At 40.3% G+C, this 14,807-nt stretch overlaps 2 protein-coding genes across 2 annotated transcripts; one reads left to right on the plus strand and one right to left on the minus strand.

Annotated features, from left to right (window-relative positions):
- Positions 1 to 2,578: 2,578 nt before the first annotated feature.
- On the minus strand, positions 2,579 to 10,984 carry maff (MAF bZIP transcription factor F). The gene is made up of 3 exons (XM_086017310.1): positions 10,788 to 10,984; positions 6,891 to 6,985; positions 2,579 to 5,570 (listed from the first exon to the last, which is right to left on the minus strand). Exons 2-3 carry the CDS (start codon positions 6,921 to 6,923, stop codon positions 5,127 to 5,129), a joined length of 477 nt encoding a protein of 158 aa, XP_085873436.1. The 5' UTR covers positions 6,924 to 6,985; positions 10,788 to 10,984; the 3' UTR covers positions 2,579 to 5,126.
- A 1,204-nt stretch (positions 10,985 to 12,188) lies between these two features.
- tomm22 (translocase of outer mitochondrial membrane 22 homolog (yeast)) lies at positions 12,189 to 14,328 on the plus strand. The gene is made up of 4 exons (XM_086016846.1): positions 12,189 to 12,521; positions 12,880 to 12,998; positions 13,113 to 13,230; positions 13,686 to 14,328. Exons 1-4 carry the CDS (start codon positions 12,429 to 12,431, stop codon positions 13,758 to 13,760), a joined length of 405 nt encoding a protein of 134 aa, XP_085872972.1. The 5' UTR covers positions 12,189 to 12,428; the 3' UTR covers positions 13,761 to 14,328.
- Positions 14,329 to 14,807: the final 479 nt, after the last annotated feature.

A 14,807-nucleotide genomic window follows, 5' to 3' on the forward strand; every position in this document is an offset into this window, starting at 1 on the left:
ACTCGCTTTTAGCCATCTCTGGGGGCGGCCATTTTGCCTTCTGTCGACTGAAAATGACATCGCTACTGCTCACAACGACCAATCACGGCTCAGATTCAGAAAACAGGTCAGCCGTGATTGGTCGTTGTGAGCAGTTGCGATGTCATTTTCAGTCGACAGAAGAAAAAATGGCCGCCCCCAGAGATGGCTAAAAACATGTGCTTAATTTGTATTCCACAAACGCAAAATTAATCAGAATGCCGTGTTTCAACTAGTGGGCCTGCTGGGAACATATTCTTGAAAAAAATATGTTTGGGTTGACTTCTGCTTTAACTTTGTTTTGCCTGTATTTTATTCTGATAATGTTTTGACTTTGGGCTTTTTGGACATTTGCTATATGTCATGACAACCTGAGAATGACTTTTTTAAAAAATTGTTTTATTCGGTTTGCAATAAATTGTTAAGGTACTACAAAATTGTGGGGCAAAAATTCCGCTGTATGAGTCTTTGTAGGTCTCTGTAGATGACGGCAAAGCCCTACCGATGTCCAAACGAAGCTCCTCAACTAACATGAACATAAATGCCGTGCACAAAATTCCCACAAGATGGTGGCAAAGCACTACATGTCTAATGAATCTCCTCAACATAGTTCCTTGGCAGAAAGATGCCACGGGATGGTGGCCAAGCACTACTTAACGTCTAAATGAAGCTCCTGAAATTAGGTCAAGATGTCACAAGATCGTTTCCCCACTCGAATGTTTGTTGTTGAATGAAGATCATCAAACAAATGTAAATATTAGACAAAGATATCACAAGTAAACATAAAATGCTTTTTTAAAATTGTGATTTTTATTTATTAAGGGGAAATAATATTCAAAGCTACCTGTCCCTGTCAAGGTTTATTCATATGGCACATTAAATACAGTAAACACTTCCGAAGGTTCTTCATGTATTAAAGATAACACTAGGAAGAAAAAACCACATTAGATAAAAACATAAAAATAAAAACAATAAGATGCAAATGCCCAGCTGAGCTCGTGTGGAATGCCTCCTTGTTAAATCATGAATTAACTGTGGTTAGTCAAATTTGGGGGGAAACCTGAGTTCGTTTTCACTGACCACACCCAAGACTGATTACCTCCAGACCTGTTCAATCATGAGTTCACTGAAAAAGACACGCCAAAGAAATTCAAGAACAGATGAGGAAAAAAAGTCGTTGGCAAAGACTTTATCATGGCACTGTAAGTAAGAAAGTGAGTAACTTTTCAGACATGTGAGGAGATGGTGTGTTTATTTTTTCGGAAATACAGCAACATAAAATATTCCTTTTGTATTGGCAGATAATTTTGCTTAAAATAAGTAATACTGTACATTTCTTATTTCATTGCTTTTGTTGTAACGCTCTTCTTGACCTGGTGTAGTGGAGTATTTTTTCCTCAGCAGCACCCTGGAGCCAAATCCCGAATTCACTTCAGTTCACTTTTGTGCATTACATACTTGTTTCCAACGAAAAGATGACTCAGAGTCAAAAGACTTTTTAGTGGACGAACTACTACAAACGGCGCCCAGTGCCTGAATGACTCATTGGCGTGCCTCGCCAAGTGCAATACCGTAAATGTACACCAGGGGGAGGCCTACAGATTCCATAGACCCCAATGACACACGGCGATACTGCGGAAACATTCTTGTGTCATCGTGGACACATTGATTCATATAAACACCTGCCAAGGCACTCCTCGAATTTTTGGTGTGTTTATTATCAGGAAATAGAAACCAGTAAGTCGGGCCTTAAGACACGGATCATGTGGCATTTTTAGTTTCTGCTTTCCTGTTATTACGTGAAGAGGAGCCATGTCTGCCTATTTTTAAATGATGACTAATGCTGACTGGGTAAATAAGTAAGCAAGCAAGTATTGCAAACCAATGTGTCCCGTGTTTCTGGAAGAATCAACTCTAATCCGGCACGTGATTTTTCGCCTCAAAGGCCAGTTATGCTATCAAACATGATTTTAAACAGTGGACTCGGAGCCTGGGTAGTGGACTCTATGAATCCATCAATTTTCTTCCTCTTGTCCAGGATCAAGTCACAGAAACAGCAACCTAAGCAGTGGAATAAAGCAAGATACTACTTCAAATAAACAAGATAGTGTTCATAACTGGACTAAATTATTAGTACCTCTCTGTTAATGAAAGAAACCCACACAGTGGTCACAGAAATTACTTGAACCTGTCAAACGTTATGATAAAAATGGAAATTAGACATTGCTTTTAAATTGTGGTTCAAAAGAATTACTTAAACAAAACTCATGAAACCGGTGTGGCCGGAAATGAGGGCACCCGTGGAAAAGGTTGAGAATAATTTGACCATATGGACATGTTCAACCAAGGTGTGTGCTCTGATTACAGGTGTAATCACAGGTGTTTTCAAACTTGGAATCAGCCAATCAGCTGATTTAACAAGTAGCCACTGCTGTATGGTGACACGGTGTGTACCATACGAAACATGAAACAGAGGAAGCGTAGGAGAGTGTTCTAAGATTCGAGAGAAGGCAATTTTGCTTATAAATAAATTTTAAAAAATTATACAACCACAAAAGCACACGATTTTATGTACAATATGTACAACATTTATTATAATTAATATATAAAATAGATGATGTACTTCAATTTTCACAATAGAAAAAGTACAATAAATACAAAGACCATTTTTGTTTTGCAAGTATCACAAAACATCCAGCACAATTTGACAAGAGGTGAGACATTGGAAATATAGATAAATGTTTTTTTTTAATAACCACACATATTCATATAGCTAAATATAAACTTCGTGTATTTGAATAATTTTTCAACACAAGTCTAATTGTGTCATGACGTCTGCTCATAAAATTGTAATTACTCATCTCATTGCAGGTTTTTTCAAGTGAATACGCTTTACACCTTCGTTTCCCCATCTTTTCTTCACCACTTTCTTTTTCCATCATCCGTCCATCTCCCGACCTCTCATTTCCTCATTTCTCTTCCCATCTCTTTTCAGCTCAGCCTGTCGCATTTTCCACACTAATAACATAAAAGAAATCATAAAAAAATAATACCCCTCCATGAATCCACTATGGCAAGCCAGTACAAACATGGCAAAAACACGTGCACGAGTCATCACACAGCAATATGGCCGTCGGCTTCGAGCATATTTCTACATAGCTAATAATTAAACATTTCGTGAAGTAGGAATTGTTGTCACACATTACAATTACACATGAAAATACCCCCGCCCCCCGCCAATCCCCCCCCCCCGACTATGGAAGTACTGAAAACATACATAACATCACAGCACTCAGTTAGCTTGTCTTGTCAAAATATCTACTTTTAAATACAAATAAAATATAGAATATATCTCTGATAAATGTCACTCAACATTTGCGTCTCGACGGCACGTACAAACATTACAAATAAAGAACACGTAAAGAGGAATGTGTGCGGAGTGAGTCGCCGCGTTTTGGAGCTAAACGATGGCCAACGTGCGTTGGGGAGTCGAGCGGTCGCCGTCGTGACTTTCGGCTAGCGAGCCGCGCTGCCAACGTGGGGCAGAAGCGTTTCTGCACGCTAGGAACCGTAGGACAAGTTGTGTGCTAGTTTAGCCAAGACAAAAAAAAAAAAAAAGTGTGATGGACGGTCAGCAGGTTTGGTTTGATACCTCCCACACGCACTGAAGGCACTGTGTTGGTTTACAAACCCTGAACATCAGTCATCCTCGAGCAGGAGTTCCAAAAATCCCCCCCCCCCCCCCCCCCAAAACAATTCTAATATGTTCTGCTTTGAATACATATTACGGGATATTTCAACCTCCCACGACCCTGTTGTGCCATTGAAGGTAGCGGTAACAAAAAAATGGTAGCAAAATAACCTGGAATGCAGAAGTTTGTAGAACTGTAGGGGAAGCTCAACTGCAAAGTTTGGGTGTTTTTTGTTTTTTTGTTTGATTTTTGTTTTGGTGGCGTTCCCAAAAAGCAGAAGCGGGGGAAGCTTCGCCCTTTCGGTCGCATAAAACAGAAACGGTTTGAGCTGTGAACAGTAAGTGAGGCTTAGCTTCGGTTAGTTTGAGCACATCCTGTTTGTGGGATGGATCACCAATGTACAGTACGATGAGAAAGTCTTGTTAGGCCAGAATGACCATGTTTCAATTTGCAAACTTGGAATTTAATCAACCCAAACATATTTTTTTCAAGAATATGTTCTATGCAATTTCACTAGTTGAAGCAAGGCATTCTTATCAATATTGTGTTTGTGGAATAAGGAGTTAATCCACTCGTTTGTTAGCCATCTCTGGGAGCGGCCATTTTGTCACTTCTGTCGACTAAAAATGACATCACAGTTGCTCAGGCCTCAAGTAACCACCAATCACAGCACACCTGTTTTCTGAAGCTGAGCCATGACTGGTCGTTATCTGAGCCCTAAGCATCTGTGATGTCATTTTCAATCGACAGAAATGACAAAATGGCCGCCTCCTGAGGTGGCTAAAAATGGGTGGATTTTGCTGCTCAACTCATATTTGCTGTTTAACCCATACTCCACAAATGCAATTTTAATCATAATTCTATATAATGACTAGTGGAGGCTCATAGAACCTATTTTCGTGAAGAACTTTTTTGAGTTGACTTCCACTTTCACCTTACCATTTACAGTAGGAGAAGAGCAAAAATCCGCAAGTAATTGACACGACCCACAACAAGACTTTAACTAGACTGTAATTGCCTATAGATGCCTCACAATAGCAGCAAAGGCCTACTTTTGTCTCAATGGAGCTCCTCAACTCACGTCAGCGCCAAAATGCCACCAAAGCCAGCAATTTCAAAAAGCTCTGTGACCCCTGGTGTTAGGGAATGTGTCATTTAAGGACTAGTGGTGGTCTGATAAGACTTTTGCAAAGTACTGTACATTCTAAGCACGCAAAAAAAGGGAACTTTTGCCATCTTGCCATTAAGTGGCAAGCACCTCTACTGAGAAGAAGCCCGGCTGGTCCTTGATGATGTCACGCGTTAATGATGAATTAGCATAGCACTGATGTTTAGTATTATCCTACCGATATTGTTCTTGTGTTCCTTTGTGTGTGTACGTGTGCGTCCCACACCCCCTCAGTCAGTTTACAGAGCCTAGGAAGACTCGTGGTCCCTCTGCGGCGGAGGTTGCGCCGGACTCTTGACGATGGTGATGACGGAGGCGGTGTTGAGGCGCGGCGCGGTGGCCAGCAGGTTGCCCCCTCCGCCCTCCAGGCCCCTGGCGAACCTCTGCAGCGCGGCCAGGCGAGCGCCCAGGCCCTCCAGCTCTTTCCTCATGCCGGCGTTCTCGGCCCCCAGCCGGTCCACCTCCCTCTGGAGCTCCATCTTCTGCTGCTCCAGTGCTTCGCGCTGGGACACCCGCTTGACCCGGCAGCTGGCGGCGTAGCCCCGGTTCTTCAAGGTGCGCCGGCGCTGCTTCAGTTTCTGGATCTCCTCGCGGGACATGCCGCGCAGGTGCAGGTTGAGCTCGCGCACCGACAGCGACATGAGCTCGCTGTCGGACAGGAAGGGCACGTTCTCGCCGCATTCCTGCTTCACCTGAATGAGCGGAAGGATGATGAGAGAACATGGGTGAGAAAAAAGCATCTTACGCAAAAAAAAAAAAAAAAGAAAAAAAAAATGCTGGGTTGTTTTCCTAACCCGCTTGTTGGGTAGCATTTGATTTTGAGGTGTTTCTTCTTTTTCCTTTCAAAAAATGTACAGTACAATTTGTATTTTTAGCCACAGCTACACTGATTTCTTGGTAGCGTTAACTCATCACTAAGGGTAGTTTTTACCCCTTGTTGGATCAAAATCTGGACCCAACATGCTGGGTCAAATTCTCAACCCAATGCGCTTGCTGTAAGAAAGGTCGCCTTTGGACCCAGCGCTGGTTTAGCTAACTTGGGTTACTTTTGAAGGTTTACACAACAAGTCTTTTGTAGTACAGTAATTCCCCTGCATATTTGTTCCCTCGGCATTTGATTCACTGATTATTTTGGGAAGGAACTGATTCGCCCTTATTTGCTGAATAACTTACTGTTTTTTTATGCTCAAGTCAAGAGCCATGTCTGTTTCAAAAATATTGCTACGGAAGTATGTAGATGTAAGGAGAAGAGTTTTAGTCCCCCCCCCCCCGAAAAAAAAAATCATCAATCGGCTGATTTTTCTCTTAAATAAATACTAAAAGGACAAAATAATGTAAAACGGTCAAATATGTTGCCGGTAATTCATATTTTTATTGTTGTAAGCGTTCAGGGGACCCAAAAAGCAATTATTTTATTACATATTTTTTTAATTAATCGGCTGATTAATCATTTGTCTGAGTTTTATTCTGACAAATATTGGAAAATGCATCCAAAAAAAAAAAATACAGATAATTTGGGCCTTACTCATAATCCCCATTTTCACTTTTTTTTAGTGGGGGGTTGAAGTCAGTGTTGTGTAACTGTCTAAATAGGAAGTATGTAGATGTAAGGAGAAGAGTTTTAGTCCCCCCCCCCCCCCACACACAAAAATCATCAATCGGCTGATTTTTCTCTTAAGTTAAATAAATAATAAAAGGGCAAAATAATGTAAAACTGTCAAATATTTTGCCTGTAATTCATATTTTTATTGTTGTAAGCGTTCAGGGGACCCAAAAAGAAATGATCTTATTTATTATGTATACATTTTTTTCATTAATCAGCTGATTAATCATTTGTCGGAATTTTATCCTGCCAAATATTGGAAAAGGCATGAAAAGAAAAAAGAAAAAAAATACAGATAATTTGGGCCTCACTCAAAAACCCGACTATCACTTTTTAAGAGGTTGAAATCAGTGTTGTGTAACTGTCTAAATGGAAATTGTTCCCACTGTTTCTTGCTTGTGCATGTTACCTTCAGGGCTTTGCTGTTTCTCTCTGTCGTCATGATCCCGCTCTCCTCGGGTTTCCCCCCGCCCCCAAGAACCAGTCAGCACAGATTCAGACACTCTGCGAAGAGACAAACACCATTCAGAAATGAATGGGGGTTTTTTTTTGTTTTTTTTAAAGGTAAGTGGTCACATGCGAGTCAGGACATCACGCCGTTTTGGTTCGTATCCAGCCTGACATTTGCGTCCACTCACAAGATCGCCGGTCATGCAAGGCAGAGAAAAGGAGAAGCCGCCACAGCTCTCATTCCTCTCTACACACACACTCGCATCTAATTCTGTGGTTTGATATCACAGGAAGTGTGTGTGTGTGTGTGTGTGTGTGTGTGCGTGTGAAAGTGACAGGCCCACTTTGTTTGTTGGTTGGCATGCTAAGGGGGAAGTTACCAAGGCTTTTGGCCTTGTGCTTGCTCAAAGCAGGTGTCCTAAGCAACACTTCCTCCTGTCAACACACCGCCAACCGTCCAAAAATGTGTGTTTTGGTGCCTGCTACTGCGGAAAATAACAATTTTACGGTGGTACATTGCAATTTAAAATCAGTAATGCTGCCATTACGGAATGCATTATTACTAAACAAAAACACATGACAGCGTGTAACTGTGCTGACAATAATGACAAAAAACATATTAGATTCAACAATGTTAATGATTATTAAACGTAATAATTGCCGATGTCATAAAGAGTCAGCGCTCTGGCCCTGTGAGGATGAATTTGTAATCCAAGTTCAGCACGGCTGAATATGAAGGCACTGGGCAGATTATCTTGACATGGCAACAGTGAGGCTGAAATCTGATTGGACAATAAAAAATTTTTTAAAAATACCACATACATACCGGAAGCAGTGCAGCCAAAAGAAATGCTATGAAATGAAGTCAATAGAGTATTGGGAATAAATTAATACATTTGTGTGGAGCAAATAGCCGAATTTTGTTTGTAAATGTAACCCAAAAAGTGAGCTGCGTTGAATACGTAGATCGGTGGTTGACTTCTATTTACACTGTATGGCTTACAAGTGAATTGATGACTCAGCAATTACTGTTCACTGAGGGTCTGTTTGAGCAGAAGAGCAAAATTGATTAGCTGATGGGTAAGTGTTATGAGGGAATTGACGTGGTATCACTACCGCATCACTGCTTTTCTGCCCACTGATCTTTATTCCTGTAAGAGCAAAGTGTTTCGGACTCCCACATTCCCAAAACAAACTTGTTCGGTTAACTAAATTTCAGCTTCTCAACAGATAATACTCTCAAGCGCTCTATAAAAGCAAGCTGATTGTTTGTGTTCAATCAATCTGCTTTTACTTTGGAGAACAATCAACATTTTTGCCTATTTTCGGACACGTCAAGTGACCAAACCCGTAAGTGAATCATAACAAATTTGTGAGGCGTCTGTTTTTTTTTTTTTGTTTTTTTATTCATCCGATTCATTCATTATTAGTTGCAGCCCTACAGAACACGCGCATATTTAACCAAACCACAAATCTCACACACATCAGCTAGCTTATTGCTAACGCACAACGCAAAACGCAATAGACTGGCTAACGAAAATAGCATCAATGTTGCAGTACTTGTATTGATGTCGGCAATTTGAACACAAATGGTGCAGCAATACATGTAGACAGAATTTACCAATAATCTCAGACATATATTCTTTATCCTCTGTGAAACAAACGTAACGCAGGTTACTACGTCAATTAGGTGTGAAACTCTTGAACTATACATGTCTGTGTTATACTGCCCTCTGGTAGCATAATGTCAGTGGGCATTGCAGCATGACATCATGATGCAAAAAGGGTTTATTGTATGTTTTTATGCAATACTAAGGAATACTTTTTTCTTTCAAAAAAACATTTTATTAAACTCTTAACCACAGCTCCATCAAAAGTAGTAAATCACAAACATAAACGAAAGTGATGAAAGACTGAAAAATAGTACGACATGCTAAATTATACGTCTTATTCACAGATACCACAAATGTTTCCTAATCATCAAGGTTATGGGCCTTTGTGTAACATGAAACTCCTGCTTCCATTAGCAGAAGTGTTCGTTTAACCGTGCGGCGTCTTTGAGCAGCTCTATTTAGAAACGTTATCGTCATATCTCGCATTAAGTCCACACAGGCGGTGTGTGACTTCCTACATTCCTCTTAAGGTCAGTTGTTTGGGTGGGTGTGGGCCTACGGTTTATGTCAGGTCACTGTCACGATGACTTTAACAAGAGGTTTTATGCTGGGCAAAAAAAGTCCGCAGGACCACAGCGGCGACAGTGTCTGCTGCATGGCGACAATACTTTCTTTCATTGTGTCAATGCGTTAATTTTTGTTTTGTTTTTGGCTCTCAAGTCGAGCTGAGAAGGAAGTGTGCTGCGTGTGAAAGAATTGTCACTTCCTGGTTGATGTTGACCTTCCGTTATTTAATGTACGAAAGCACTTCGATCCCTCTGAGCGTGCTCAGTCAAGGTTTGAAATATGTTTTGAATTGTTGAAGAAGTAAAGGACGCACTTTCTCCGGATTTACTTGAACGTGACAGAAATACTACAGGAGTGTCCACAAAGTGTCTTTACAAGAATAAAAAAATAACATCCTCAAATAGATGAGGTATCTCAAACTACAGGGTGTGTCCGAAAAGTCCTGGGACTATGCCTTGTGGCTGCTCACAATGCCCTGAGCATCTGACAGTTCCTGGCTGAGAAGAACATCACAGTGCAGCAACCTCTCTACTCGCCTGACCTGATCCGATTCAATATGGTCAACATCCATCTTCACAATTTGTGCATAACACAAGAAATTTATGGAGACATGTGCAGTGTCCATGTTGGTGTATTCTAGGCTATTCATTTACTTTTGTAATGAATAACATTGTAAAGAAACTTCATGGACACCCTTCCAGCAAGTATGATAATTACCCCTTTTATTCAAGGTTATTACACTTTCACTTTCTTTTTTTCTGTTTCTTTTTTAACTGAAGTAACCTGTTGGCGTTCGGTGTCATTTTGGACCGCATTCCAGGAAACAAAATCTAATTAAAAGCAGAAATGATTCGTCAATTATGTTTAACTCCATTTTCCTCAGCAGTGAACTTCCTCAAAGCACGTGTTGATTGACAACGTGAGGAACGACTATTGTTTATAAAATAAAAACTACAACGCTGTGCAATTTTGCATACAGTTGCTGGAATTTCCCGAAAAGCGTGGGGCGTGAAGTAGCCGCAACCGCACTGGCGTCCCAACAGCCGGTGAGACTGTAAACTGTCGTTTCGTAAAGTCATGGTGATTCAGCAATACACCAATCGCCCCGCTAAAAGCTAAACCGGCTACGGCCAGCCAAAAATCCAAGCAAAACTAGCCCGTGATCCGTTTCTATATTTGTCGCAAGACAGCAGGATATCCGCGTATATGCTCGGCTAAAAATATCACCTAAGAAGGTCTGCTGGGTTTTACATGTAAGCTTACCGAACCCGAGAGCAACAAGTGAACGCGACGTCGCCACGCAACAGCGACATTATTTTAAAACCACATAAATGTAGACCACGTAAACGACTAAATATTTTCATTGTCACTTCCTATATACTGGCAGAGGAGCTGGCCAGCTTCGGGTAAAGCTGTAATAGTAAACAGCCATAGCATGCGTTCGACATCCATTTTAGCATGACTGTAAAAAATGTGCTGCTATTACATGTGTTTAAACGAGTAGTTACACGAAAATCCAATTTGTTAGGCAAATAGCGTGATGTATTATTATTATTATTAACAGGGAATAGACATCATCCACGACGTTTTGAACATGCTAGTAATTTGAGCTGTTAGCATCTTTAGCATCAGCGGTGTCGGCTATGAGAGATTAAAGTAAACAGCTGCCCACTCACTTGTCCTTGGGTTATTTGGCGAATTCCCGATGGTTACTGTGCGTCCGTGTTGCGATCGACTCGCAAACACCCTTCGGTGGCTGCGTAGTTCCGAAATGTGACAATTTCACCGCTGCTCGAAGCGACAAAATGTCAGTCCGCCTTTTCCCGGAATGACTTCGCTGCTCTCTGAGGTGGGATTCTTTCATTCATAAAAAAAAAAAAAAAAAAAAAAAAAAAAAAAAAAAAACAAGCGACAATGACGTCAGGGTCAAAGAATGAGGGCGGAGTTACGCCCGCCTCCGCCGCGTACTCCGGGAGGATGTAAACAAGGAATCCCTGCGTCCCTCAAAAACAACAGGAATAAAAACACTGGCTTTTTACGTAAACGTAAAAAAAGTCAAACATGCTTTCGACATTGGACAAATGTGAGAGTTTAAGTAAATGTTGCGTAACGTTGTAAAGTTAATATATTACAGCTTGTTATCGTTTTGGTCATGTCACGTGTCTGCTAATGCTTTAACGCAGGAGTGTGTAAACTTTTTTGAGTTTTCAAACGGACAGATAGGACAGGTCATTCGCAGATATTGTTAAAAAAAAAGAGAAGTTAAAATGTGCATTTTGAATAATTGCTTTTAAATTGTATTATGTGTAATTGATTTCAATCAAATTACAGTACTTATAAAATGAAGTAAAAACATTATTGAATGTATAGGTATGTAAAGTATGGCCCGTACATTAGAAATTAAATTAGACGTTTTCCAGATGATTTATCGTTTATTTTACTTGTATCTTGTTAAATGTTCACAAAAATAATAAAAAAGAATATTAAAATGAACACATTTACGAAATAAAATAAAAGCATCAGGAATAAATAGTACATTTACATATTTATTTAAAATAATAAAAAAGAAACTTAAAATACAGTAATGGTAAAATAAACATTTACATATTTTGTTATTTTACAAACATGTTTTAAATAAAATATTAGTAAAATAAACATTTATAGTACATGCTGCTTATTTAACTAATGTGCATTAACAAAATAATAAATACATTTTAATCAAACGATTTAGGGAAAACGGCTAAGCTAAAGCCACAAATATACTACAGGACTTTAATGATAAAGAAAATGCTGAGTGGGTAGTATTTTGTATTTAAACCCTTCCTATACAAGAGTGACATAGCTGCATTATGTACAATCTTCATCGACTGCACCTTGATCACAGTAGTTTCCACTCACGTACTGTTGAATGTAAAAAAAAAAAAACGTTTTAACGTGTTTTGGATCCATGCTCAGGCGATGTTCCACAAGGGAACTGGGTAAGCGAAAACAAGTTATTTTTGTTCGGTTCAAAACAACGTCAGTGGTTGCGTTAAGACACCCAAACGCTAGAGGGCGCTACTTAATTTAGGCAACGTACCAAATGACCCCTGTCAGCAGACGTCATCCGACCCTGACGTGCCACTGCCAACGCGCATGCGTTCCGCCGGTGACCTCAGAATCGCATAGATGCACGCTTGCTAGCATTAGTTTTAGCATTAGTTCTTAAAAATACTGTAATTTAGCAATCGACACTGTTGTATTGGCTGCCCAGCTTAGTTTCCTTGCGCGCTGCTTGACCGACGAGTCATTCTCGTAGCGCGACAGAAGAAGAAGACATGGCCGGAATCGATGAGCTTTCCCCGGCTGCGGGCCCGGTGGCTACCCGGCCCCCTGAGGACGAAATCGACGACGACGACGACGACGATGATGTGAGTTCCTAATCAGTCTGTGGTACACATTTAACTTATCTATTAAACATGAATTTGTATTTATTTGTTTGGTGTTTCTAGCTAAAACTGCAGTAATGCTGCAGTGAAACTAACTAGCTAGCTCGTTGCTTGAGGAGAATCAGATTGTCGATAAGTCAGCGGGACCAACCTACTTTTATTCAGCCAAGGCTGTTTGTTCATTACAAAAAATGGCACGTCACACCACTGAACACAAATGTCACCAAAAGTGCATAGAGGCTGTTTAAATATTTAAGGGTGCGTTACTACACATCAATTAAATTGTAAATAAAACTCAGGTGAGCTAAAATGTGTCTCTGTTGGTGTGTTCTTCTTTTAGCTTGATGAGACCTTGGTGGAGAGGTTGTGGGGCCTGACAGAGATGTTTCCTGACACAGTTCGCACAGCTGCTGATTTCTCAGCACAATGTTCGGTCTCACTGGCCAAGAAGTTTTACAGGTACATTTGCTTCCGTTTGTGTAGTCAAGCCCAGCGACAGCCAACTAACCCATCGTTCAATTTTCACTTGAAAATGGAAACTGCTCTGACGCTCGTCGTCTCGTTTTATTCAAGTTTTTCTCGCTCGGCCCTCTGGGTGGGAACAACGTCCTTCATGATCCTGGTGTTGCCTGTGGTGTTTGAGACGGAGCGGCTACAGCTGGAGCAGCAGCAATTACAGCAGCAGAGACAGGTAATTTTCACATTGTCGTAACAACCATGACCATTTCAACAGGACAACATGGGATTATTTTAATAGCATCCAACAACCCAGGGGCTGTGGATTTGGCACTTGGACCTTCAGTGGAGACTTACTCAGTTTAATCCACCTCTTAATACCACCAATATCAAGCCACAAACACAATGTACACCATGTATAAGTGTGCCGTATACATCATCCGGAGCAGTTCAGAATAGCATCATGTAAGGCTGCACAATTAATGGAAATTCAATTACGATATTACACTCCACATTTAGAAAATTGGCATAATCATCCAATACCATTATTAATATGTATTTATATGCAATGCACCATTTACACAAGGTTAGTTTAATTTATACATTTCATATATAGATTATCATCTTATGTTTTCAGTGTCTAACAAAAATGGACAGTACATGGTTGACATATCGAACTTTTCTTTTCAGATCCTGTTGGGGCCCAACACCGGAATGTCTGGTGGGATGCCAGGCATGATGCCGTCGGCCCCGGGAAAGATCTGAGGAACATGCGTGGCCCATTTCAAGGGGATCTGCTGCCACAATAATGCTGGGCTGGTGGCCGCAAGGGGAGACAGAGAGAACGCAAAGAACTGCTGTAACAATAAACAAAAAGAGGCCTAAGCTTCACACCAGTCATGCAACCTTTAGGTCACTCCATCACTCTTGGCTCGTCGGATCCAGCGCGAAGACGACGTGTCTTAACATATCTGTCTCACTGTCTCTCCTTACGCCAACATCACGCAGAGACTGATTTTCAGGAGCACTGCTTCCATCATTTTTTTAATATATGTATAAATAAGTACATCATCCTGACTTGAGTGTTGTAAGGGAAAGCAGGAAAAAGAGGCTACATTGAATGGGGAAAAATATAGTTAAAGGTTACAGATTGTGAGTCAGCTTTTTGTGTTCTGAAATGGCAAACATTTTCAGAATCATTCCTTTACTTGTTTGTGCAGGACATGTTTAAGTTCAGACACTGGTCTGAGTCATGTGATAAGTGACATTATTACATTCAATATTTGTTTATAGGAAATAAACATGTCTCGGAAGCTTCTGTAAGCTAAATGGGGCCCTGCTGTGTGTTGTCTTTCTGTCCCAGGTTAACATTGTACTGTGCTCTGAATATTATTGAAAGATCATTGTATAGCAATATAATGCTTAGTCGTTTTAAACTAAGTATTGTCTTCAATGTGTTGCAAAAAAAGTAAATCAGGTATATTTGTTTTGGAGCCCCCCCTTGAGATGAGTCATCTCATTTCCATCTAAGATAAAATAATGTTAGGTGGCTCTAATACTAAATGTATTTTTGTAGCTCTTTGGTTACAGGTAAGTTAAATACAATTAAAATAAGAAACGAGTATTAAAAAAGGAAAATCATTGTTCTAATTTACAAGTGGTAGCTAACATTTACTGAGCATTTCTTGTGGTCCCAAGTGCTTTTTATGCCACATTTTGGAGTAATTAGGGGACAATACCATAATTATAATCCCAAATAGTGCACTATGCTGTTCAAATAATATCCACCATTTAAAAATACTACTGATTCCT

Source organism: Filicampus tigris, chromosome 19, assembly GCF_054856515.1.
Source record: "Filicampus tigris isolate MCC_2025a chromosome 19, RoL_Ftig_1.0, whole genome shotgun sequence".
Taxonomy (NCBI): domain Eukaryota; kingdom Metazoa; phylum Chordata; class Actinopteri; order Syngnathiformes; family Syngnathidae; genus Filicampus; species Filicampus tigris.

Coding starts and splice junctions, on each gene's coding strand:
- maff (XM_086017310.1), bottom strand. CDS start 6,923: ATGACGACAGAGAGAAACAGCAAAGCCCTGAAG. Junction 5,571..6,890: donor GAAACAGCAAAGCCCTGAAG/GTAACATGCACA, acceptor CCGCTCATTCAG/GTGAAGCAGGAATGCGGCGA.
- tomm22 (XM_086016846.1), top strand. CDS start 12,429: ATGGCCGGAATCGATGAGCTTTCCCCGGCTGCGGGCCCGGTGGCTACC. Junction 12,999..13,112: donor CTGGCCAAGAAGTTTTACAG/GTACATTTGCTT, acceptor GTTTTATTCAAG/TTTTTCTCGCTCGGCCCTCT. Junction 13,231..13,685: donor AATTACAGCAGCAGAGACAG/GTAATTTTCACA, acceptor TTTTCTTTTCAG/ATCCTGTTGGGGCCCAACAC.